Source organism: Stegastes partitus, unplaced genomic scaffold, assembly GCF_000690725.1.
Source record: "Stegastes partitus isolate 25-593 unplaced genomic scaffold, Stegastes_partitus-1.0.2 Scaffold719, whole genome shotgun sequence".
In the NCBI taxonomy this organism is placed as follows: Eukaryota; Metazoa; Chordata; class Actinopteri; family Pomacentridae; genus Stegastes; species Stegastes partitus.
Genome location: NW_007578450.1, coordinates 49,822 through 75,707, shown reverse-complemented (window position 1 = coordinate 75,707; position 25,886 = coordinate 49,822). Strand labels below are relative to the sequence as shown.

Sequence of the window (25,886 nt, the reverse complement as noted above, 5' to 3'; positions counted from 1 at the left end):
ATAGAAATAATGTTGGTGATCCTGACTGACCTGAAACAGGAAGAGTTTAGTCTGATTTAATGTCAGACAGTGAGAAAAAAGAAAAGGTTTATTGTCTTTTTACACAGTGGATGTAAACGTCTGGATATCTTTTTCACAGCAGACTTGTCGTAGCATAAGTGTTAATGATGGCTCAGTTCCATTAAACGTTCCAGTACAGCGATCCAGTGAGACAGTCTGCACCAGCAGCACCTTCCCCAAGTCGACAGCAGCCGTCATTAACGTGACTGAATACACCTGTACGTTTCCTGCTCTCACAGACAATCTGTCTGCGGTGGAAAAGGCCTGAGGTGTCCTAATTGAGCCGGGTCAGTGTTCTGAATGAGACGCTTAATGTGTCCCAGCAGGACACTCCAGTATTCATACGGGATTTGTAATAGTTTTGTCCCGTCTAAAAAAAAAATGCCACTGTCACAGCGGAAAATCTGATCAGAGTCATAATACGCAGAAAAACTCCAAAGTGTGCCTCCTCCCAGGAGACTGACACATTTCCACTGCTCCCAACAACCTTCTGAAAAACACCTCCTGTCTTCCTCCTACCGATTTGCTGCATTATTAATCTTGAGGGTCACTGAGAGAGGCAGGAAATCATCCTCTTCTCATTAACAAAAGAGGCTGCCCATGACCAATCACAGGGCAAGGCGGTTACAGGAGGAGTTTCAGTAATGCAGCTGAAACAGTCTGCCATGACTCATGCTTTTAAATTAGGCACATTCAATTTGCATTCACAGTTTTTGTCGCCGGTGCGTTAAAGCATGTCTCTCTAACTTGCATTCACCGTGCGACTGAGGAGCATTCGCTAGTTACGCCTACAGCTGCTTCTCAGACTGTCCACGGTCAATAATCTTGAGGAAAGTAACCATCTTATCCACTCATTCCTGCTGCTTTTTAAACATCTTCCGTCTAATAAACAGAAAGAACACAAGGAGCAGGTTTCTCACAGCATCGACGTCTCAGTTGGTGCAAATTGAAAGACTTTTCGGTTCAATTCAAATTTGCACAAGAGCAGCTCTGATGTGAGAAACAGTCATTCACTGAAGTGAGTCTGCTCTGGGCATCTCATCTCAAACAATCGTAGTTATTAACAAATAACTTACTCTGATATTAAGCCATCTCTTCCTCTGGCGTACCTCTGGTTAAAGAGCTCTTCTTCCTCTTCATCCTGACAAAGACAATCAATGTACACTGAACACACGCAGCGAAAGCCAATAACTCGATGGCGAACTAACGAGACGGAGGCAAAACTCAAACCTTTGTCAGCTCCTGTGCGTTGGCCAGATTGTCCACGGCGATGGCCAAGAAGACGTTCAGCAGCGTGTCTGTCGTGAAGGCAGTTAGGAACAAACGTGCCGAAAAGCAGCAGCTGATCATTTCTAATATAATCTCGATTCAAGAGTTGTTTGCTTGTTTTTCAGGGCGCCCGATCACACCTCACGGTCCTCATAAGGAAAGAGAGACGCCTCAGGTGTTATCACGTTTGTGTTTAAAAACACATGTCGGTCAAATGTGGATTTCCTTTTCATGCATCCAGTGAGCTCTGACGCCTCCTGTACCGTTGCTGTGATGTGGTTTTGAGTCCACAGAAATCTAACATTTGTTTCTGGAAGTTTCCTGAGTGTAGTTTTCCTGATCGGTTCAATTCAGTGATGAAGACCATGAGATACAGATAGAAAAGCAAGTAAATCGACCTTGATTTCAGTATAAGTGATGCTGAGGGCAAAAATGATCTTTCATGCTTAAGGTTAAGAACAGATTTTACCCCTTGGAAGCTTGTGGATGCAAAAGCAGTATTTAAATTAACACGAGTTTAAGATTTGCTGCATAAATTTGACGTAGATTGACGCAGATTTACTGTGTGCAGTGAGAAAAACCACATTTAATCTACACAAGCGCAATACAATTAAAGATACTTGAGGTTTTTACTTGAATATTTGCTGTTATACTCGATTACATCTTGAAAAATGTGTGATGAATAAATGCAAGCTATCAAATGGTTTACTGTTTTAAGTGTATGCATCAGTATCAATAATAAGTAATACTGGTAATGACAAGGAAGTAATAAAATAATACGGCACATAAAATTGACAACTGACTCTGATGTTGCACATACACACGGAGAAATTAACATTGCAAATGATACTGATATTGTTTTTCAGCGTTAGGTGTCCGATGATTCAGCTGTCCACTTCCATTTTTAAACCGTGGTGTTGCTGCTTCTATCCGAATACTTGCACCGCCGATCAGGCAGCGCGGTTACATCAGAGCTCTGTGACCACTTTCTGAGGTCAACAAGGATACAGTTTCCAAACAGCGTGAGCACTATGAAGTAGATGGACGACCACATGCCGGACTCCACGCCTCCCTGCGAGCGGATGCCGCTGTACATCACCTCGTTCCAGTCCTCGCCGGTCAGAATCTGCGGGCAAACGTTATTTAGCCTAAATAATGACGCGGCTTATTCAAGAGCACGTTGGCCTGAAAACACACCAAACAGCAGACGTATCCCCTCAAAACACAGCATCACAAATGGTGATCAAAACACTCTTTTACAGCGCAGTTGGTTTGTAGCGTATCTGATGTGGACTCGTTCACTTGTTCCCTTGTCTGATATTCATGTGCGCATATGTGTGCATGGATGTGTGGGATGATAGCGGAGGCAGGGGGTGGAGAGCGAGTGAGCAGAGTTGTTTAATCTGCGCCTGGGGTGAGAAATATCCCAGGGTGCAATGTGTCATGGAGAGCAGGCAGAACGAGGGTATCTGTGGGAGCCAAACCTGAAACACTGTCATGATGGCAGCTGGAAACGTGTCAAAGTTGGTGGGAGTGTAATCTTCAAAGTTGAACCTAGAGGGAAGGCAGATAGAAAGCGGGGTCAGATATGACCAAGGAAGAATAGGAGGAGGGCTGAGAGGAGGTGGAGGATGCGGAGCTATTTTTGCATCCGGACGTATCATTTCCTCTCCTCTTCATCAGCCATTGAGGAAACTGCTGTTCAGTTTGCAGCATCAGATATGTAGGCTGAAATATAAAACGGCAAAATCGACACCAGAACAGAGATTTGTCCGTAGTAATTTGGAATTAAGGACGTCAGCGCTTACCTCCCTCCGAAAATCTGCATCCCCAGCAGAGCAAACACCACGATGAAGAGGAAGAGGAGGAAAAGCAGGCTGATGATGGACTTCATGGAGCTCATGAGGGACACAACCAGGTTCCTGAGAGAGGCCCAGTATCTGGCAAAAAAAAGAAACAACACACTCTTTGGGCCTTTTTCAGTTTCAGAAAAAAAAAAAAAAGAAAACAAAAAACTGTTCCCAGGCTGACACGTTAAGCTGTTAATGTGAGCAATCTTACTTGGTGATCTTAAAAATCCTCAGTAGTCTCAGCGCCCTCAGTACGCTGATGCCAAACGACATTCCAGGCCTGAAGAAGCCCCAAACCACCTCGAAGATGCTGCCAATGATGACCTGCAACACACGGAAGACACGTAAACAACAGCTTCCATGTGCAGAACCCTTTACTATCTAGAGGAGAGTTTTTATTACAGTCTCAGATATACACTCAGTTAATTAATAAGAATTTGCAGTTGAACTGTACAGCACACATACAGGTGTTTTTATTATTCAGCCTGGTATAAACGGGGTGAACAAAAAGAACAAAAACGCTTCTAAACGACCACACAGCCTGAACAAAAACATCACAGGAAGAGAAATTCGCGAGCTAAAAGCACTCCTGTTTTGGGTAGGCGTACCTAATAAACTGGCAGCTGAGCGTGTGTGGCACCGCTATTGATCTTAACAGTTTGTTGGCCACAGAGATCGCAGTTAACCAAGCTGCTGCTGTAGCCTTCTTTTTTTTTTTTTCAATCGCCTTCTTGATGACAGAAAAACGGTCGTATCATCAGGTAATAAACAGATTTAACGGAGGATGTAACGACACACCTCCGGTCCTGAGCAGCTAGAGCGCACCACCAAAGGCTGCTGTGTTTTAAAAACTCTTCATTAATGCGTTGTAGTAAACGCTTGACCTTTTTTTTTTTTTTGTTTCCCTCTAAATGAGCACAAGCTAAAAGTGGGGCAGATATCAGCTGTGTCAATACTCCCATGTGTTAACTGTAAGAATGGTTTTCCTGCTGATTTAAATTCTGAAAATTGAATAAAATCATTTTAACACGACGGCAGAAATTCTACTTTTTTGTTTGACGTATGCTAATATTACTTTTTATTCTTTTTTTTTCAGTATAGGAGATGAAGGACCTCACCCCACAGTCAAAGCAGTTGAAAGATGAATGGAAGTAGAGCCGGAAACCCAGGCCGTACATTTTCAAAAACATCTCAGCCAGAAACAGCCCCAAGAAAACAAACTCTGCATAGTCTGGAGGGGTTGGAAAGAAAGAAGCAGTTTTAGTCAAACGGCAGAACGAGGCAGAAAAAAGATGCATTTCTAGGATTTTCTTTAATAAAGTAAACAAATCAAACGACCCACAGAGGAAGATGGTGAGCCAGTCGGGCTGGTTGTAGTGCACGACGGCCACGCAGATGGTGTTGAGAGCCACCAGGCTGAGCACCATCAAGTAGAACGTGTCGGTCTTCACCATGCGGCGGATGGAGATGCGTAACATGCGCTCTTTGCGTCGCAGGTAGGCCGCCGGGCCGCGACGGCCGCTGCGGAAGTTCATCCTCGATCTCGACATGCCTGATGGACAAAGAGGGACGATGAGAAGTGAGAAGAAGAATGTTTCCTTCACGGGTTTCCGTACAATTCAATTCAATTTGTATATTGAATAGCGCATATTTACAACAAGTCATCTCATAGCGCTTCACAAAGGCAGAAACAGAAACACCCAACAATCCAAAACATCTGGATTCCCTATAAGCTTCAGCAGTCCGCAACAGTGGGAAGGAACCGAAAACCCCAGCAGGGGAAAAAAAACCTCCGACAGAACCAGGCTCAGGGAGGGACGGCCATCTGCCTCGACCGGTTGGGTGGATGTAGGATGAATTATAAAATTTAGTTTACAGTTAAACAAGTTATTAGTACAAGGTGTAAAGAGTGACTGAAAGGTTCCCCACTCACTGGCAGTGGACATGTCGGTGTACTTCTCGTCCCCCGGCGCTCCTCTTCGTGCACCCGTCTTCTTACTTGCTCTCTTTAACACTAAAAATGGTCCCGGAAAAAAAAGAACTGATTTAATACATTTCACTTAATTACAAGTAGAAATACAAAAAAAAAACAACAACATATGAACTAATAACGCCCACCGGCTCAATAAGGTCTCAATAAGGTAAATAACGGTAAAGGCAGATGGGTCCATACCACAGACGGCTATTGGTAACACATACATGAAGCCAAAAGGAAAGTCTAATTCTGTCCTTATCTCCTGGGCTTCCTCCAAGTAACCTTCAAAGATTTTTAAGTGAACAGCCAGCTCAGTGTTTATTCAGCATGTGTACGTACATGCATACACACATACAGTATACACACACACACACACACACACAGACTGTGACAGTAAACCTTCACAGTTTATATATATTTATCTTTTTCTATATCGAGGCACAGGACTGCGCTTACATCCACGGTCAAGTGTTTTTGTGAGTCAACTAGTAATGTAACATTAATATGAGCACGGTTGCCATGGTTACCTGCAGGTGAATGTCTCTTGTACAGTCTAAAATGTTGACTGGAGAGATGTTTAAGGTACAAGTAGCTGGAGTGGATGAAGGTGTTACGAGCTATAGGTGTGACTGCAGATCTCAGATGTGTGTGAACTTACCATCCAACGGTGACCTCCCTGAATTTTTATTCTCCTCTGCGAGCATTACTTCCTCTGTAATACAGTGAGACCGGAGGTTACACATAGACGTATTTGTTTTCATCAAAGCACAGCTCAGCCATCAGACATGGAAACATACATTTCAGGGTTGTGCCGTTTAGGATGTCTGCAAACATTTGCGGGAGCTGAGGCCAAACTGATGTAAACGCTGCTCACAGAGGCCAGTATGACCTCCTTCAAAGACACAGCTCTTATTCTCTCTCACACATTCTCGCCACATCTCTCTCTCTCTCTGTTTTCTCCCCCTCTTCCCACACTCTCCCACATCCATGCACGCATAAATATGCACAGCAGCTCTCTCTCTCTCTCTCACACACACGCATGTAAACACACAAATACACACAGATGCGCGTGCGCTCATATACATGCACGCAAATTTAAGTCAGTGAGTCAGTATCACCTTTTTCTCACCCTCTGCTTGCGTGGGAGACCAGCAATGTAGATTGCCATTACAGCACTGTGTGTTTGTGCAACTCAACTCAGCTACTCTACTGTAGATCCAAAGCTGAAAGTGTCTGTTGCAGAGCAAATGCTTTGAAAACCCCCCAAAAATAGGCCAGATATTTATTAAATCATTGTGTCAGTTTGTACAGTGCGGTTGATTTGTATTCGGTACTACAAAATCAACAGTAAAAATCAATGGATCAGACTAATGTTTTGGGAACAGGACTCTTTCACTTTCTGGGAAAGAGTGTGATAAATATAGAGCACCAGTCAGAGGCCAGTTAGCCTAGCTTAGCATAACGATTGGAGACAGAGGGAAGCAGCTACCTGGCGCCCTGTGAATGTCCCAAACATGAGCAGTGCTTAACGAATGTATTAGACCACCTCTCTAATCTGTTAAGCAGTGTGTGAGTATATATATCATCCAGCATCATGAAGTGCTTTAATTCACCCTCATCTCTCCACATTTTACCGTTTTGAACAGGAATGAGGAAACTTTCAAACTGAATCCACCTTTTTATACCCAAATCTGAGCCACTGGGCTTCTCTGAGAAAATCAATCACATTCAACCACTAAAACTCACATTTCTGTTCAAGACTGCAACTAAATAACTACAATTTGACATCTTAATGAAGAAATAATAATACTGTGCTTTACTAGTTTAATTTTCTTTTAAACGGTAAATTTGAAAATTAATGGATAACAACAACAATAATTATGTTTTAGCATTAAAAACACAATTTAAGAACTTCTACATACTGGTGTATTAACCATTACAGAAACACAAGACATGATTTTGGTAAGTTTTAATGCTGTTAATTTGGGTCAGCTGTGGTATAAACCTGACATTGGGTGGTGCTCTCATAAATTTCACAAACATGTACATCAGCACTTCTAAAGCTCACACATTGGTGTTTGTTATGTGCATGTGGGGCATTAACTGGAAAGGAGGGAGGAACAGCTCCAACATTAAAAACATACTGTACCATCTGAAGCTGTGTAGACAGCTCTTGCACATCTGGCTGTCTGAAGCAGTGATGACAGCAGAACAACATCCAAAATGCATCAAGCGTAACCAGATATGTGTTGAATTTAGGGGTTTGAGGCAACTCTCCCACAACGACAAGCCCACGTTGGATATCAACAACTCGCTTCCTGCTAACTCACTGTGATAAAAGGTGTAAGGTTGTGGTGCTGCCCAGTACCTGCCCTGTCTATCCAGGCTCGATAGCCATTCAGTTCTCGCTCCACCTGCTGCTGGCGACGTAGCTTCATGAAGGCCCTCCGGTTCTCCACCCTCTCTCTCTCCTTGGCAAATTCTCTGAAAACAAGGAGAAGCACAAAAACATCTGTCTTAATCCATTATGTAAAAGCCAAGGTGGAAATTATTTATTATACACAAAGGAAAAGAAGAACTCACCCAGACAGGACACCCAGCACCAGGTTCAAGACAAAAAACGACCCAATAATGATGAGTGGAATGAAGTACATCCAGTTCCATGTGGAACCCATGGCATCATTGGTCTGAAACCCCAAACAGTTGTGTTAACAAACATCTAATAGCAGCGCTTGTGGTTCATTTGTGGACTTGGTCTCACATTATAGAGAACTTCCGTCCATCCCTCCATGGTGATGCACTGGAAGACGGTGAGAACAGCAAACAGGATGTTGTCGAACTGCGTGATGCCGTAGTTGGGCCCGATCCAGCCTTTGGTGCAGTTGTACATCTCGGGACACTTCCTTATGCCGCAGGCGAAGTTCACCATCGATGAGTCAAGAGTCATATTGTCTACAAAAACAGAACAGAACCGTTGTGGTGCTCCGCTCAACGAAATAACAGATAGTCACGTGTTAGTGTACTGCAGCTGGTCTGAAGCTCTAAAATACAAAAACCCAGCAGTGGGTTTAAAAGGTATGTGGTCTGGAAAGGAAAATTACCATCCATCCATTATCTATACACCACTTAATCCTCACTAGGGTCATGGGGGGCTGGAGTCTATCCCTGAGCTGACTCAGGGTGAAGGCAGGTTCACCTGGACAGGTAACCAGTCTATCACAGGGCTACACTTAGAGACAGACAACCAAGCACACTCACATTCACACCTACAGACAATTTAGAATCACCAATTAACCTCAACATGTTTCTGGACTGTGTGGGAGGAAGCCAGAGAACCCGGAGAGAACCCACGCTCCACAAGGAGAACATGGAGACTCCACGCAGAAAGATCGACCTTCTAGGGAGGCGACAGTGCTAACCACTGATCCACCTTGCAGCCCCTGCTTCAACTAATTATGTCTTTTTTTTTCTTTTTTCTTGGGCTCTTTTAGCCTTTATTATAGTTGAAAGTGGAGAGAGACTGGAGACATGGGGAGAAGAGTGGGAGAAGGACCTGCAGTAAATGATCACGGACTGGACTCGAACCCACGACCTCTGCGCCCCTGTTCATGGGTCACCCGGTTAACCAGTTGCCCAACTAATCCTGTCTTAATCAAGATCTAAGCTTAAAATCAGGATATTTCACCAAATCACTTTATTCTACCCGTCTCCTTTTTAAAAATGTGATTTTACACATTGACACGAGGTTTCTTCAATTTTGTGTAAAATAAAGAAATTCTAATCCACGAGAGCTTCTACTGCACAGAAGACATCCTGAGTTGTCTTGACTTCTCGCTGTGGCCGAGCTGTTTCCCTAAAAGTACAGAATGTTATTTTGCAGTGAAAAATGAGCACTAAAAACCCCCCAGAAACAGCTTGGAGTTCAGAGCGTTAACCTCTGAACACAGTGTTTTCACTATTGATTGAAAGTGCAACTGTGCAGCTACACATTTATACCCATAATCAGGGCTAAAATAGCCACTGAGATGCCAACAAAAATATATGAAATGAATTTGAAGGCGGCCAGACGATTCTCTGTCTCCATAACTAAACTAAATCTGCCTGTAACATGTTAGTGTACATCCTACCTGTTTAAAACCACACTTGGTTTCATGCAGATTAAACAAACAGGATACAAAATGCGTGTAAATTGTTGACTAAGCCACGTTAAAAGGCTGCTGGATTAATTTCAAGCTACTTTTGTCCAACATCTAAACAATCACTGCATTGCACATTATGCATCCTGGTGTCCTCATTACATAAACACGTATTTTGGTTTTTGTTACCTAAAATGAACGACTTTAGAGTAGCGCAATAGAGTAGTAGGACATTTAAATGTTGAGAGCCCACCGGGGAATTAAGGGTTGGGCAGGTTTATGTGAACTTGGTTTAGTATCTCTAAGTTGTGCAGGGTGATGACAGTAAATGCTATTGTGCAGCATATGATTACAGAGTAGATGTTGACTGACTAATCAGCAGCGAAATCAGCGAGCAACAACGCTAATAACACGTCTGAGCTACTGTAATCTAGCGAAGGCCTCAGCTCCTAAAACAAAGACATTCACACCCTCTGCCCGAGAACAATCACAGATTTTGTACACCTGGTGGTGAATCAGTCACTCATGAATATTAAAAAAACAAACTCTGATTGAAAATCTTCTTTTCTGTCAGTAGTAATGTTATAGCTGCTCTTCAAAACATCAGAAAATCCATCTTTAAACTGATGGATAACGAAACATTCCAAGTGTGATTTCATCAACATCTCCGGACGATGAGTGTAAAGACTGATGCGGAGGACGTTTGGTTTCACGTTATTTCGCCTGTTCTGTGTCAAACCTCGCTCTGGGTCTCATTAAGGGATGCAGCCCCTGGACTGACCAATCACAGAAGCTCCACCACGTCCGTCTCGCCCCTCCACATAACTTACACCAGACATTCTTGCCTTCTTCCTTGTGAGGATCAGCTGAGCTGCTCAGCTGTCCTGACTCTGGATTGTTTATTGAGCGATGCAGCCATCGAGGTCAGTCCCTGAATGCAGGTTTTCTGGTGTCAAAAAAAAAACAACCTTTTCATCAAGTAAAAGTATTTTTGAGCGGTGGTTGTCAACTGGAGCGAACTCTCTTGTACTTTTACTCTCAGGCTAGCGTGAAGTGACCCTGGGTGTGTGTGTGTGGCTAGCTGTTTTTTTTAGCTCCTATGGTTACCACCACATCCTCCGCCCATACCAGCAAGGTGAAGGATGTTGTATCCTGCCCTTGACTGGCCACTTCTTGGTCAACCTTTCCTCATTGATCATTTGATCCTCATCCCATTTGATTTGCATTTATGTGGTTTCAAGCATGCTCAGATGGATGGATGGATGGATGGATGGATGGATGGATGGATGGATGGATGGATGGATGGATGGATGGATGGACGGATGGATGGATGGACAGATGGATGGATGGATGGATAGATAGATAGATAGATGGATAGATGGATAGATAGATAGATAGATAGATGATAGATAGATAGATAGATAGATGGATAGATGGATAGATGGATAGATGGATGGATAGATAGATCTATGGTTGCATTTGCGGCCTCTTTCTGAGCGTGTTGGTTGCGTTGATGCGAGTGCATGACGATCATCAGGCTGCAGAGACGCCGACAGAACTGCTGAAGTAAAAACGCCATTCATTCAATTACAATGGCTAAGTAGGGCTGCAACACTAAATGAACATTACTATACATGATATTAGCTTCCCACTATTACATGATCACGACCTACTAATGTGGTATTTACACTTACAAATGCGGTCTTCTCCAATGTTTTTTCCGCTTATAAAAAAAAAAAAAAATCACTCGGCTTCATTTTGGAAAAATCTGACACGAGAACGCCCTGGTTTACTCGCTTCACATTGTTTTTTGGTCGCACACCTGCCTGAGCACACCACGCAGCCTGCAATGTGGGGCGTTTTGGGAAATTGTAGTGTCTGTTGACAAGAAAATGTTCAGCAAATAATGAGCTTTGCCTGTGACAAGGTGGGCTGATCGCACCGGTGTTCCGCATGAAAGAGTTCGTCTGGAGCCCCGAAAAGTCGTCGCCATCAGTCTTCATCATTTGGTGAAGGTTGATGAACTTACACTTGGAATGTTATCCATCATTTACCATCTGTAGGGACCTGATGTTCTGAAGAGCACCTGCCTCTATGGGATAAACCACCGCAGAGTTCACGTCTAAAGTTATCCCGGCCTTGAGCTTGCCAACTGTGAAAGACTCTCTGATCGACTCCAAAGCTGTACCTCACTACAAACTTCTCACTTCATATTGCTTTTAGAAGAAACCGCGAGCAGTTTGTACAGATCTTACCCAAAATGTCATCTGCGGGCTCGCAGGTGGAGCGGAGCTTCCCGCTGTAGAACTCCAGACCGATGATGGCAAACATGAGGATGGCGAAGAACAACAAGAGGCCGATCTGAAGCAGCGGGATCATGGCCTTCATGATGGACTTCAGCACAATCTGCAGGCCTTAAAGTAAAGAAAAAAAAGGAAAAAAAAAAGACATCCTCTTCAAGATTAACCAGAGAAACACAAAATAACACAACAACTACACAAATACACTGCTAAAGCCTCGGTCACAACCGGACGCGCGACTTTTGGGACTGTACGTCCTCCGTGAATTCTGTGAAGGTCGTAGAGGTCGTAGAGGGAGAGGAAAGGTTGGAAGGGCTCCGTCAGAAAGGAGCAAGTCTGCCTTGCGAATCGCAGGGGCGACGTGGGATGTCTGTTCAAGCAGGGATGGTAATTGCAATGTGCGGCAGAAACTGTACTCACTGCTTGAGTTTGTCTCACTACCTGCATACACGGCACGCACTCACCCCTTGTGAAAAGAATGGAACGCACACGGAGAAAGTAAGTCACACCTGCCTCATGCGCTCCTGGTGACGTACTGACGGTCAGTTTGGCGTGATTTTCCAAAAAAACAAAACAGAGACACTTTGGCGATCAGCTGATGTGCTGTCTTGTAAATTCTGTTCATATACTGACAGGGTTTGAGCTTAAGGACGTCCCGTCGTCCCGGGGCGATAAAAAACAGATCAGGGACGATACAAATTGATTTCAGGACAAAAGCTAAAACTTTTTAACAAATAGTGATGAAAATAAATAGGATCTCATGTTTCGTGTCGCGCACACACAGATCCTGACGACTTGGCGGTGACAGCTCGCCTGCAGCATCACTGTCAGCCCCGGTACCGACTTCCAGCTGATACCGGCCAGCAGCATCTCCAGGGACCGACCCACTCCTCCAACGGAGACACGTACTAGCTGTAACACTGATTTTCATATATATATATAAATGTTTTTACACATATTCGGTAATGATTACCTCTTAAAAACATTAACGTTAATGTCCCAATATAGTGTGTGAGTGTGTGTGTGTGTGTGTGTGTGTGTGTGTGCTCAGCTTGTCTCTGTGTATCAGGCTGGACAGTCAGTAACTGAACTCACTCTTTAGTGGTAACAAGAGGACACTCAGCTCAGAAACAGTGAAGTCAGAGCTGAAGTGACTCTAGTCACATGGATTTGTAGAAAATCCTGCTGCTGCTTCAGACATTAAAATGAACTCTTGTTTGCAAAGGTAGATTTACTTCAAGCAATACAAAGCTGATTATAACATGGCATATCCATTATTAGTTTGAAGCAACAATGCAATCGACGATCGCTGGTGAAACACGAGCGTGCGGCGTGAGCACGCCTTTTATACTCCTGACGTGAGGTGACACACGCCCGCCGTGCGTTCCATTTTGTTCATGAGTTGTGAGTGCGTGCATATTTAGCACACAAGGTGCACTTGCTCTCTCATTGTGTGCAACATGCGTCTTAGACTACGGATTTTCTTCCCACGGTACCTTAAAAATTGCACCTCTTACAAACTCCTTGCGGGGGGAGCGAGTTACACTTGCTGCATCGCTGTTCTTAGAGAATTCAAAGAATTTTTTTGACAAATCCTCTGTATGTGCTTACGAGTCTGCGACCTAGTAATTTCGCAAGACTGACTTAAGTGCCATTCTGCACGTAACGTGGACGCAGACAGGCCGTAGGAGCCTTACGGCTGGTTGTGACCAAGGCTTTAGATATTTTGCTGTGCAGGTTCCTCTTATCATATTATTAGACATTTTCCTCTTTGTCTGCAAATTATTTCTGTTCACCAACACTTGTTGGCAACTTGAATCCTTAAAAATACTAAAAAATTTTAAATAGTCCATTAACTGTATTTGTATCATTCCAAAAACTGCATCTGTATAATAAAAAAATGTTTAGGAGATTACTGACCCACATGTACTGGCTTCTAACTCTGAACTATAATGAGGATAGCTTCAGGACAAACCAAACAGAATGCAGTCCTTACAGCACAAACACAGCAATAGGCGAAAAATCATTCATACGCAAGCTTTCTCCGCATGACATACGGATGAAATTTGATGGTGCATTTACACTGTTTTGCGTCGTTCCTATGATGCGTAGGAAAAGTCAAAATATGGCATTGTATGGCAATGTACTGCACCCTTATGGGAAAATGAACACAAGTTAATATGTGACTAAAAACAACCTAAAGACAATTTTGTGTAGAAAAGGGTATTGCTGTTCACTTGAATAGTTTAGGAATGGATTTATATGTAAATTGGTCGCTCTTCAAAGTTTTTCTTACACACACATTGTGGAAAAAAAACAGCCCTTGTGATCCAGACATAGGAGTTAAACCACTTAGTTTGAATTCACGACATGGGGTTAGTAAGTGACTCACTGGGGATCCCAGAGACGAGTTTGAGAGGTCTCAGCACTCGCACAGCCCTCAGGGTCCGCAGGTCAACTGGGATGTTCATGTGGGCACCAGCAGTGGCCAGGATCCTGGTGGACACGCACATGACGTAGACATTATATAGACTGAAACACTGATGTCAGGAATGCTAGACATGTATCTATAAATACACTTTGTTTTTTGAGATTAATAGCTTTCATTATTTGTGATGGCCTAAAAACGAGAAAGACATTTGGGTTAAGATACAGACGATGCAACAGGGACATATAAAAAAAGAAAAGAAAAAAAACAGTCATTAGCAGCTAAATCTGGTACAAAACCTCTCTTTCCTGTCTTGAGATGAATGGTTTTTGTCAGTGGCGTCTGAAAAATCGAATTCAAAAATAGACAAAAGGCGCCAAATGGATGTAACCGAAGGTCAGTTTTTTGAAATGAGTCATTTATTTTAAAGGAAAAAGGCAAATAACAAACGGATTTGATGTCGTGCAGATGACTGTGCAGCCGGCGAGTGCTACGGTATATTCATTTAGTGCACTCAGACTTGCCTGGCGAGAGACAAAGAATGCACAGCCACATACACCTGGCAGGCATCTCTACTCACATGTGCCCACACACACACTGATGTCCCTCCACCCACGCACAAACAGTGGAGAAAAAAAAAGAAAAAACACAGCATCAGGAGCCGCTGATAAGCAATCTGTGTAAAAATCCAATGCAACAATCACATCTGGATGTTTCCCTTGAGGAAAGGAAGCAGATTTTGTGTTATTTCCAATGAAGAGAGCATCATGTTATAACCGAAACTACCAACGATTCTGACACATAACCCAACAATCCTCACATAGACGACAGTTTTTAACATGAATTCTTGCCACTGGTGAGAGGGTCAATATCCACTGCTAAGCAATATCTAAACAGAGTTGTGAAAATTATCCTAGAAATCACAATTATTTTCCAGATTTGATCATCTCTCTATTACACACACACATTCACTTACAGATACAAATATACAAACTCATAAAATCTTTGGACAGTGTTGGGAAGTGTGGGGGAGGGCGTGTGTGTGTGTGTGTGTGTGTGTGTGTGTGTGTGTGTGTGTGCGAGCAGGGGGTAGAAAGCACATGGCAGAAACTCAAGTGTAAACCCACGCAGAATCTCTCCTGAAAGCAGTGGGAGGGAGAGAGGCCAAGTGAGTGAGTGAATGAGTGAGGCCATGTTCACACTAATGCAGATAAATCTGAAAACACTTTCAAAGTGCTGAAAGCTCACCGTCCAAAACGTACAGAAGCTTTTCTGAAAGTGACAGTCGCTGAACGCCGTGCAGGACGTCTGCTGGGAACAACAATAAATAAATAAATCCTGAGGCAGCAGAGTCGGGCTTAGAAACGTCAAATTTACAGAGCTGGAAGAATCTGAGCCGATCTTTTTTGTGGAATCTTCTCCACGAGTTTCCAATCATAAATAATGCACAAATTTAAATACACAACAGATAAGTGTTGCAGGACTACGCCAGAAGTTTGGCCAATAATCCTCTATAGAGTCGAGGGAGTTGTCAGTCTTTAAGAAATAATGCTCCAAACTGCTGCAGCTTAGACGTCCTGAGTGCAGATCAACCTCCAAAGCCACTGGATTCTCCATAATGCAACTCTGATCTGCCCATGTGACTGTAACACACGACAGCAAAGTGCTCAAGAAAGCGTTGAACAAAACTATGAATAAATACCTGCTGAGCTAATAAAACCTACATACCCCTCAGCCACTTGTTCTTTACTAACTAGTAAGGGATAGCATGCTAACAAGCTAAGCCGGGCAGCTGTGGCTCAGGTGGCAGAGCGGGTTGTCCTGCAATTGCAAGGTTGGCGGTTCGATCCCCTTCCCTTCCACAGTCGAGGACTCCTTGGGCAAGACACTGAACCTGAAGTTGCTCCCAATGGCTCCCAATGTTGCCATTGGTGTATGAATGTGATCTACTCTCCGTATGTTGCTTTGGACAAAAGCTGCTCAGTAAAATTGTAAATTGTAGAGCATGACACCTGCTAAATATCTGTAATATATGTAATGCCCATGCAGCCACACGAACAGATCTGATGAAAGAAACATAAACAAGATCAGCTAACCAAAACCAACGAACCAATATGAAACACACAGTTGCTAAATCTCTGTCTTGAACAAACACGGCAGCCCACCCCTACAAACTCCACTTCACAAGACTGACAAAGCCCTCCACAAAAGCTACAGGCAGACAGGTTGGGAGGAGAGGAAGGCAGGATGTCCAGCTTCCACCTGCGAGGCGCCATCTTGGCTCTTTGCATCGTCAGCCAGGAGCCAATCATCTGCAAGCCAGCAGCTGATCCACCAATCACCACCTGGCGCCCACGCACTCCAATTAGCATATGCACGCATGCATTCACACCTGATATTTTGAATATTTCTATATATAAACAGGCTGATTACACAACAAAAACAATCCTAACAGCATGCTAGCATGTCAACATCAACAGATCCACAGGCATTATACAACATCACAACTGCTTTCGCTGGAAGGAAACTGGTCGTGTTGTGTGTGATCTAATACAAAACACCCTACACGTTCTTTCTTCTTTTTTTTTCCAGTTGGAACGGAAATTTCAGGAGCAATTTCTGTGTAGCCCTGCGCTGCACAAAAGAGCAGCAAACACAAGAAAAGGCTTAAAATACCACATTAGCACTTCTGTCAGCTTTAAAAGATCAACGGCTCGTAATTGCACCCAGGACACAGTTTGGAGGCCAGGTCGATGCCCCGGGCTCTTGACCCTCTGTCTTTGCAGCGAGGGCACCGTGCCGCTCACCTGGCAGTGGTTTGAAGGTTGATCGATGCATAGCACGGGCGTCACACTACTGTACATGCTGTACTCTGACACTGTTTCTGTATTGTGTGCGTGCGTGCGTCACAAGTGTTGTTTCTACAGGCGATCACTAAATACCACAGCAATCACAGCTCAGCCAGCAGCGGTGGCATTTTAAATCAAGTTGAATTAACGAACATGACAAATGAAGTCTGTCTGTTTCCTTTCTGTTATTTTGTGGCACTAATGAGGATGCCAAACAATCACTATTACGGAGTGTAGTTATTAGCAGTAATTGGGTTTTAGCGAGCATGTAAACGTACCGACTGAGTGAGTGTGTCAGACAAAGAGATGACACAGCGAGAGACATTGAGACGGAGAGGGAGCACAGGAGTGGGAGTCTGTGGAAATAGCCTTCAAACCAAACACACTGAACAAAGGCAGGCAGTAGCACAGCTCCTTCAAGGCTGCACTTTGAGCACAACAATTCAGTGGAGGCTCCCTCAAAATTAAAGCAAATATTCTGTCTGCTTGTGGTAGCTCGTGAATCATCCCTACACATACACAGAGGTCATTTTCCTTCTGTTTAGTTTAGAAATTGTTTTCCTGCAGAAGCAGAAACAACTGAAATGGCCAAGATCGATGAAGCCCAACATTTTTTTTTTAGTAGTCAGCTTTCAACAACATACATATATATATATACAGTATACTCAAGTTGCTGTACAGAAGAATTTGCATTTAGCCTGTTTGAGATCAGAAAACATTGTTGGCGTCCCACAGGGTTCAATTCTTGGTCCTTTTTTTATTTATTCTCTACACGCTTGCACTATATTATTCAGCATAATAAACATTTCTGATAATTATTGAGGCGTGCTTTTTTTTTTTTTTTTTTGAGATAGAAGACCCCCTGTTTATTCTGCAAAACAATTCATTTTACTTGTACAAGGATCCAGTGCTGGTTCAGAAAATCACAGGCAGCAATCTGTAACCAACTTCCCCAGCAAAGGATGATATTTCCTCAACACAGACAGTTTTTATGCAGTGACAAGAATTTGTATTTCTAGAACGAAGGTGGGGAGTAGTTTAGACTTAGCGCCTCCTTTCGTTGGTGCACAGATACGTCCATATCTCTTGGCACACAATTCGCCCAATCCTGCGAGACAGCACCTGTTGAGAGATCTCCCTATTCATTTCTATCTCTTGGTTCACCTTTTATGTCTCGTTGCATCAATTCTGTCTGTCCTCGCCCCGTCAGTCACGTTCTTCTAAGCAACAGGAAGCAGTTTGCAGCCATCAGTTGCACAACAGGATATAGTTATGTGCATGTCCGGATGCAGGGTGTGAGTTATCTCGATGTGCAGCTGAGTTCGGTCTGGAAGGTCTGGCAGTGCTATCCATGTCTTAATCCTTCGCACCGCGGGATCAATGCTTCCGTCTTTCTCATTTGTCAACAGGCTCTCACTTTCAGTTCAAAGCATGTACATATCAAATTGCCCTAAGAAAATAGGTGCATATCACTTTCTATCCTAATTCTCTGCCTGAGCACATTATTGGATGTTCCAGATGTTCTTTCTACCCCTTGCAGAACAATAGCGAAGATTATGATCTGACATTTTATTGATTTCTGAGGATTAGTGGTTGTGAGAGATACTAACCTTTACTATAGGTTCAGAAGTGGCAACGGAGATTTTAGCCTTTGTGATACTCATATAGGCATCAGCTGACCAGAAACACCTTGAAGAAATTGGCAGTTGTATTGTAGTCTTGGTTAAAACTCCTCCTAGCGTCGATGTGGTGACTAGCTGGCAAACTATCAATGATGAAGGTGGTGATGAACGGAACTGGTGTGATGATGATGATGATGTTCTTCCTTCTTCCAATCCACAATTTTCATTTCAGATATTCAGAATTTTTCCTTCTCATTACAGACATCTTCAGTTCAAACTAAACTGTAATTATTTAAAACTTGAACTGAAAGTCAAACCTTTAGTTTAGATTTCTACATCATCCTTCTTGGACATCATGAATTCAGTTTGAATTAGTGAGAATGATGCTGCAAATATCTTGAAATAGATATACAGTAATCACAGTTTCGACTGGACAACATGACGTATCTGTAATTATGTCAGAAGTGATGGCGAGTGGAGGCGGCGGCTCGCTTGTCAGACATACTACAGCCCTGCAGCTGTAACCGCAGATGACAAGCCGTTTCACCGTCACGTCAGAGCAGCCCGACGCTGACGTTCTGGTGAATTTCAACCACAAATCTCTCAAGAATGAAGCTCTCATTCTCAACAAACGCCTCGCTGATGAGCTCTTCCTGTTTTCTAACCATCTTAGCCACCACATCAGCCGCCATTACTTCTGCTAACACTGTTTAAATGCTTCGAATATATCCAATGGCAAGTCTCCATGAACAGCATCGCACACGAGATAGTTTGACTAATTATGTTAGAAATGTCTGAAATAAAAAGTCTTGCCAGTCACAGCGTAATTACAACCAGTCAAAATCATGTTGTCTGCAATTTTATTCCCAGGTTGTCAAACTCAGCCATTAGATGTTAAGATGGCTTCCTACACACCTCACTGTGTCCCTGCTGTAGAACGGTCTGGCTGCACCCGCTATAGGAAGCAGAGCGCTCTCACTCGCTTCCACTTCTTTCAAATAAACACAATTGCCTTGGGAGGCGCAAAGCCCAGGATGTAGCGATGATGTCCCCAAACTGTAACCAGCCGGAAGGGAAAGCGAATGCCACAGGAACGACGCAGGCTTGTACCAACAGTCTACCTCCAGTGAGTCAAGAGCTGCACTGGTGCAACCTCATTTTCAGAAAAAAAAAAATCACTACAAAATGGCTGGTAACTGCAAATAACTTAGGACAGAAATAGCAGTGCATGTTTTGTGCTTTATGGAGACCGGGTGCAACCTTTTTCTGATATTTTTTAAATTTACTGTTTTTGAAAAAATAGCAGAAAAAAACAGTAAAACACATTATTATTATTTCTTGGTTAAGATGTCAAAGTACAGGTTTTTACTTGTATTCCTGAGCAGAAAAAATTGTGGTTGAATGTGATGCTAGATTAATTTCCTCAGAGAAGCCCAGTGAGCCGGCTCAGGTTTGGGTATAAAAAGGTGAATTCAGTTTGAAATTCTTCATTCCTGTTCAAAATGGTAGAGAGATGCATTAAAGCACTTCATGATGCTGGATGGATGCTTATATTGTTAACCTCGCGGAATCCAATAATGTAATAATGGCCGATAACGTAGTAAAAGACCTGAACCGATAACGTAATATCTTTTGGCTAATAATGAGTTATTATGCTATTGGCCTGGTAAAATAAAAATCTTTGTAATTGCAATAACGTAGTTATTACGTTATCAGTTCGGGACTTTAATCACGTTATTGGCATATTACATTTTAAAAAGTGCAAATTTATTACGTTATCGGCCATTATTACATTATTGGCTTCCACAAATCTGCTTGTGCATCATGAAACGTTTAGACCCTCATTTAGTTACTGTTCACCACACGTCAAACAATTTACACGATTATATCCAAACTGACTGACCTCCTTCCTAAAAAACAAAAACTAGCCGTAAAACACTGTTATTTTTAATTTTGCTTCTTTTAGTTTCATGCTTTTATTTTGGAATCTCCATTTCCAGTGATTTCCTTTAGAATCGAAACACTTTGTGGAGCCATCTCGCTTGAATTGTCCTACATGGGTAACTTTGCTTATTCAACACCATCTGATGGTACAAACGGTCATATCATCGCTTTAGCAACGCTGTCAGCGAGGCGACGACATAATAAAAGACGAGATAGTTGCACACGTGTCACAATCCTGCAGCGAGTTCACGTTCACAGCGAGAGGATAATCTCTTCACATAGGATCTTTAAGTGAAGCACTGTTGCACAGCATTGTACCAAACTGGCTCTGGAGAGGATGAATTCATTACAAGCACAGAATGCAGCCTCTCCCACACACCTCCACCTACACGAAGAACACCACCAAAAAACTACAGTAATCAGCAGCCTCACGTTGCTCACCATTTCAGCACAGCTCTGCAGATGGTAATGTGCAGCTGAATCAACATTAACATAATGCATCAGCAAATTAATGGCTTTGAATTAAATCTGGAAAAACATAAACCATGCGTCTAATGGCAACATTAGTACTCTTCTGTTGAATTGGGATTACATAAAAAGAGGCATTTATTCACAATTAGTCATAGAATAAATGGTCGGGTATTTGTTTTTCCCAAAGAAAACCCACTCGGGACTGCAACCTATTGTTTTTACAGCTCAGTTCTGACAGCAGATTCAGGCTCGAGACCGAAGCCGTTTCGTTTCAACTCAGATCTCAAGATGCTCATCGAATCCGGGATTCATTGCGAGAGTCACCGCCATGCCTGGAAACGCCTTTGGCCACAATTTGCATTTGCAGCTTGACCTTGGAATAACTACAGCAACAAAAACACACAAGTTTGGAAGCTGCCCTAGACCTCCTGGACGGGACTTGACTGGTAAATTTATTGCATCGTTAAAGCCGAAGGAAGGATTTGAGATTGTAGAAAAGGTGCCATTCAATCCAATGCAAACAAACTGCAGTCTAACATCCAAAAATAACAGTAACAGCAGACCAACAATATATCACAGCAACTAGTCTTTAAATACTACATGTACATATGGACAAGTATGTGTTTTAGAGAACGAGTCGTCTGCTGTTCACTGTAAACGATGTGGTATCTGATATTCTGCCTCATGGGTTTTGAAGGTGTAAGATGCCCAGGTCAAAGGCTCCACACATGGTTTTAGAGTGTTTCAACAAGAGTGATAGAAGGAAAGTCGCCTCATTGTCTAGAGGACGGACTGAACCATTTGTTCTTAGTTTGACATAAACAACGCCTCCATATAAGCCAGTGGTTAAGTGTATTCTGGAGGATGCCTGTTTTTGGCTTTGGATTCTCTCACAGGGAAGCAATGGTGTCTGAGATATCGTACTTGTTTAAATAAACTTCTTTATATATATATCAACAAGATGGTCTGAGTGGAGAATTTCTTCATCATCATAACTGCTCAATAAACATCAACAGGTCAACAGTGTTGGTTCAGCTACACGTGGCAGAGTAATTCATCCATTTGTAAGAAGTGCCTCATTTGGAACAACTCCGGTTAGTAAACAGCTTTATAACTGGGTTAAATTAAACCTAACAGCTGGTGCAGCTGGTTGTTGGGGGCACAACACTCCCCTCACATCCACTAAAGGGGTTACTTGGCTGCAAATGTGTCCAAAAGCTCGTTTAAATGTTGTTTTTCATTTAAGTCCTGTTGAATAAATCACCACAAATAGATATAACTCACACAAAAAGTGGCCACTTGTTATTTTTTACTCAAAATTAAAACAAAAAAACAACCTATACAAGCTGTTTGCTGGTAATTTGGAGGCGACGGGGTAAAAACGCACAGAGGACGGCGGATGGGGGACAACGTTTTTGTTCCGTAATTGGTTAATCCAGCGATGCATGTATGACTTATCTCACTCCTGTGTGTCTGTCTTCGTGCCAGATGGCTTAATGAATCACTCCCAACTCCCACCCAGTTGTATTATTCATCCTGTCTAAAGAGCAGCAATTTTAGCAAAAGTGTCACACTCCGAAAAAGAGGGACGGCATCACGGGAAACCTGATACGCAACTCGATCAGAGGCCGACGCGCAGAGGCATGTGTGCATCCCCAGCTGGGATCAATATCGTCGGGCCTGATTAGGGAGTTGTTGGAACTAATCTACCCAGAGGAGGGCAACAGGTTCAACAGCAACAATCTGCACCTGCGACCTCGGAATCGGAGCGACACATACAAGTCATCTGGGAGACGATTCACTGCTAATCAAAGCGCCGCCGCGTCCACCTGTGGCAATCTGTGTGCCGCGGGACATAATTGACCATTTTAGGAATCCCGGTGATTCAAATTGGATCGTGGCTAAGTTGTTCTAGCTGCGGTCCTTTTTGCTACACACTCTTCACTCAGATTAAGGATTTTAATTGAGCTCGGTGTCCCAGCAGATTTGCTTCTAGCAATTCATTAATACGAAATGGAATGAATGCCGGCAGCGCTGGCCCAGTGGCCTCGATTTTTTATTCCCGGCCGGCCTCTATGACACATGTGTGTTTTCTTTTAAGTCTGACTTACTTGTGCTGCGCCACCAGAGCGACAGAGAGAGAGAGAGAGAGAGAGAGAGTCGGGGCATGTGTGTTTGAGTGTGTGTTTGTGAGTGGAAGTGGGGAGAGAGGGAAGCAGCATATGTGCGACTAGAAAATGTGTCAGATAGGTGGCAGGAAATCAGGTCGTCAGTTACCAAATCAAGCCACAGCTGCAATCGGTAACACAGAAGAAGATGTGCGAGTTGTACAAAGTTGGGCATCTTATAATAATAAACTTTATAGCACCTTTAAGAACAGAACTCACAAAGTGCTTTTACATAATAAAAAAATACAACAAGCAACACAACATGTCTAGAAAGTGCAGGCGAACGCTCAAAATATAAAAATGCACACAACAAAAATGAAGGAACACCTACTGGAAGGTGTATTATAATAAAACTAGTAAAACTGATTAAAAAGACGACATCACAGAGGGGAATTAAGATAAAAGCTGAAGATAAAAGTTGATTAAGAAAGAGAAAAGAGAGAAGGACAGCAGGGAAATAAAAGGGAAAAGAGAACATCACTCAAAAGCGAGTCTATAAAAGTGGATTTTAAGAAGTGATACTGAATCCGCGAGCCTTATTTCCTCAGGCAGGTCGTTCCAAAGCCCTCACAGAAAAGGCCCGGTCGCCTTTGGAACTGAGCCTCGACTGTATTTCACCCTGTACGTGATGTCAGCTGGAATAGTTTAACTTCACCTGTTGAGTCTGCACAAAGCACAGAAACGCATAGCTCACTACGCCCTGGAAACACTGCCTCTGTTGACCTCCGGCGGTTAATCTTCTCGCCTCGGCGCTGTGATGTACGAGTGCACTTCACAGACTTTGCTGTTGGCCGCGGTTACAGCCGATTAAAGCGATGGTGGGTGAGATTGGACCGAAACCAGAGAGGGCACAAAGACTTCGCTGCTCAGTCTGGTGTTGTTACTCTTTAACGGCGGTGGGAGAACAATGCAAATCCTCCTCAGAAGTGAAGCATGATCAGCAGAATTTGCATAAAGTATGAAAAGAAAAGCGCTCTCTCTGCAGGGAGAACAAGCCCCATGACTGATAAACTGCAGTCTTGTAATCAGTTAGGTAGTTCAGTCCAGCATCTCCCAACCTGAGAATTTAATTTCAAGCACAGAGCGGGATTAAAACAGAACTTTCCCGCATTCGCTACGGACCCACGATGCAACGCGAGCACCTACAGGTTCTGGTGTTTCGTGCCAGCGTCGGCTCGCGCAGCCTCCAGCAGCAAGCCTCAAACAGAGATGAAGGGCCGAGCTGCAGAGGTCTGGATGGATCCCCTCATGTTACTGCGCTCCCCCACATCGTTGCTCTTTGTGAAACTTTTGCCATTCCACACGGCTCCCTCCGGAGCGGCAGCAGCTTCATGCACACAGGAGCGCTGCAAAAGACGTGTGAGCTAGAAACTGTTCTCTGGTGACCCCGTCGACCAATTCAAAGACTCTGGTTTTGTTTGATGATTATTTCTAGAAGCAACATCAAAATATGGACAAGGATACGTCAATGTGCGCTCTACTTGACCACTGCAAAGACTTTTTTGAATTTTTTTGAATTTGAATGAAGTTATTCAGTCATCTTAGGATACAAAAAAAACTTATAAACAGTTCATACAAACAAGATAGTGACTGAAAAGCCATAGGCGGAAGCAAAATGCTTATATATGCCTATCCTGATCTGATCTGATCTTATCGGCTGATGCTGCTGCGGCCTGTGAGCTCATCCAGAGTTCAGTGTCCCAGCTGCAAACATCACACCCTCAGTCTCTGGTGGTCATCTCAGGAGACTTTAACCACACATCGCTCTCTACCACTCTCCCCACATCCAGCCAGTATGTGGACTGCCCAACCGGAGACGGTGGGGCCTTGGACCTGCTGGATGCATATTACTTACTTATTGTTATTGTCTTGGACTCTCTTTCTATGTTTTTGGATGCTGCTGTGTACAATAATTTCCCAGGTCTAGGATAAATAAAGTCTGTTCTATTTTCTTCTATTATCTACGATGGCCGACATGCATGTACACAAACGCGCTGCAAAAAGAAAACCCTGCATATCCAGTCACACAACAGAGGTGCCCCTGGCCTCTAGGGGCAGTAGTGAGCTCTTCACCTGAGAGGCAGACAAGGGTGAGCGAGACAGGTAAAGCTAGTTGAGGGAAAAGCTAAGGTGGCCGACAAACGAGCTGCATATACGTAAGACGAGCAGCCGGACAGACAGAGGAGGTGGAGGCGTCTCTGTGAGGCTGCAGCGGTAACCACTGAGCCTCCGTGCTGCCCTGAGGGACGATGGGTGGAGGCTGAAGAGGAGGGATGAGGGTGGAGGAGAGATGGGGGACAGTCATGGAGGAGGAGTGGAGGGTGGAGGATGGGTGAGGAGAAGGGGAGGATGAAGGGGAGGTGGGGGGAGGCAGAGGAGCTGCTGCTGTCCGGCCTGAACCAGCAGCAGCTTCGTCCACCTTCTGGTCGCCGCCACACTCCTTCAGTGCAGCCAGGCCTTTGTCTTTGGCTTTGGCCTGTTGCTGCTTCAGAGCCTTCTTCTGCCTTTTCTTTCTCTTTTTTTAGTCTTTTCTCCTCCTCTGTCTTTCTCGTCAGAAGCTGAAGCATCTCCTGCTCTTTTTAGTCTTGGTAGGAACCTCTTCATTCTTGACCTCCACAGTTTGAATTGCGTCCTCCAAGACTTTTTTCTCCTCCAGCAGGTTTGTTTCCACCTGCTCTTCTTCTGTGGAGATCTCCTCTTGCAGGTGTGTGTCTTCCTCCACTTCTTCTTCGACCTCCTCCTTCTGCAGCTCCTTATAGTCCTGCTGCAGTGCCTCCTTCTCTTCCTCTGCCTTCTGCAGTCTGACCAGCTCCA

At 43.6% G+C, this 25,886-nt stretch overlaps 1 protein-coding gene across 1 annotated transcript in view; it reads right to left on the bottom strand.

Moving 5' to 3' along the window:
- The window catches only part of cacna1eb (calcium channel, voltage-dependent, R type, alpha 1E subunit b), a 71,453-nt gene that overhangs the window by 24,434 nt on the left and 21,133 nt on the right, over positions 1 to 25,886 (bottom strand). The window contains 15 exon segments of the mRNA XM_008291122.1: positions 1,137 to 1,201; positions 1,291 to 1,358; positions 2,338 to 2,455; positions 2,814 to 2,883; positions 3,138 to 3,269; positions 3,391 to 3,503; positions 4,298 to 4,410; positions 4,522 to 4,731; positions 5,113 to 5,193; positions 5,813 to 5,866; positions 7,523 to 7,638; positions 7,738 to 7,841; positions 7,916 to 8,106; positions 11,546 to 11,704; positions 13,983 to 14,086. Of these exon segments, the coding sequence (XP_008289344.1) occupies positions 1,137 to 1,201; positions 1,291 to 1,358; positions 2,338 to 2,455; positions 2,814 to 2,883; positions 3,138 to 3,269; positions 3,391 to 3,503; positions 4,298 to 4,410; positions 4,522 to 4,731; positions 5,113 to 5,193; positions 5,813 to 5,866; positions 7,523 to 7,638; positions 7,738 to 7,841; positions 7,916 to 8,106; positions 11,546 to 11,704; positions 13,983 to 14,086 (1,698 nt within the window).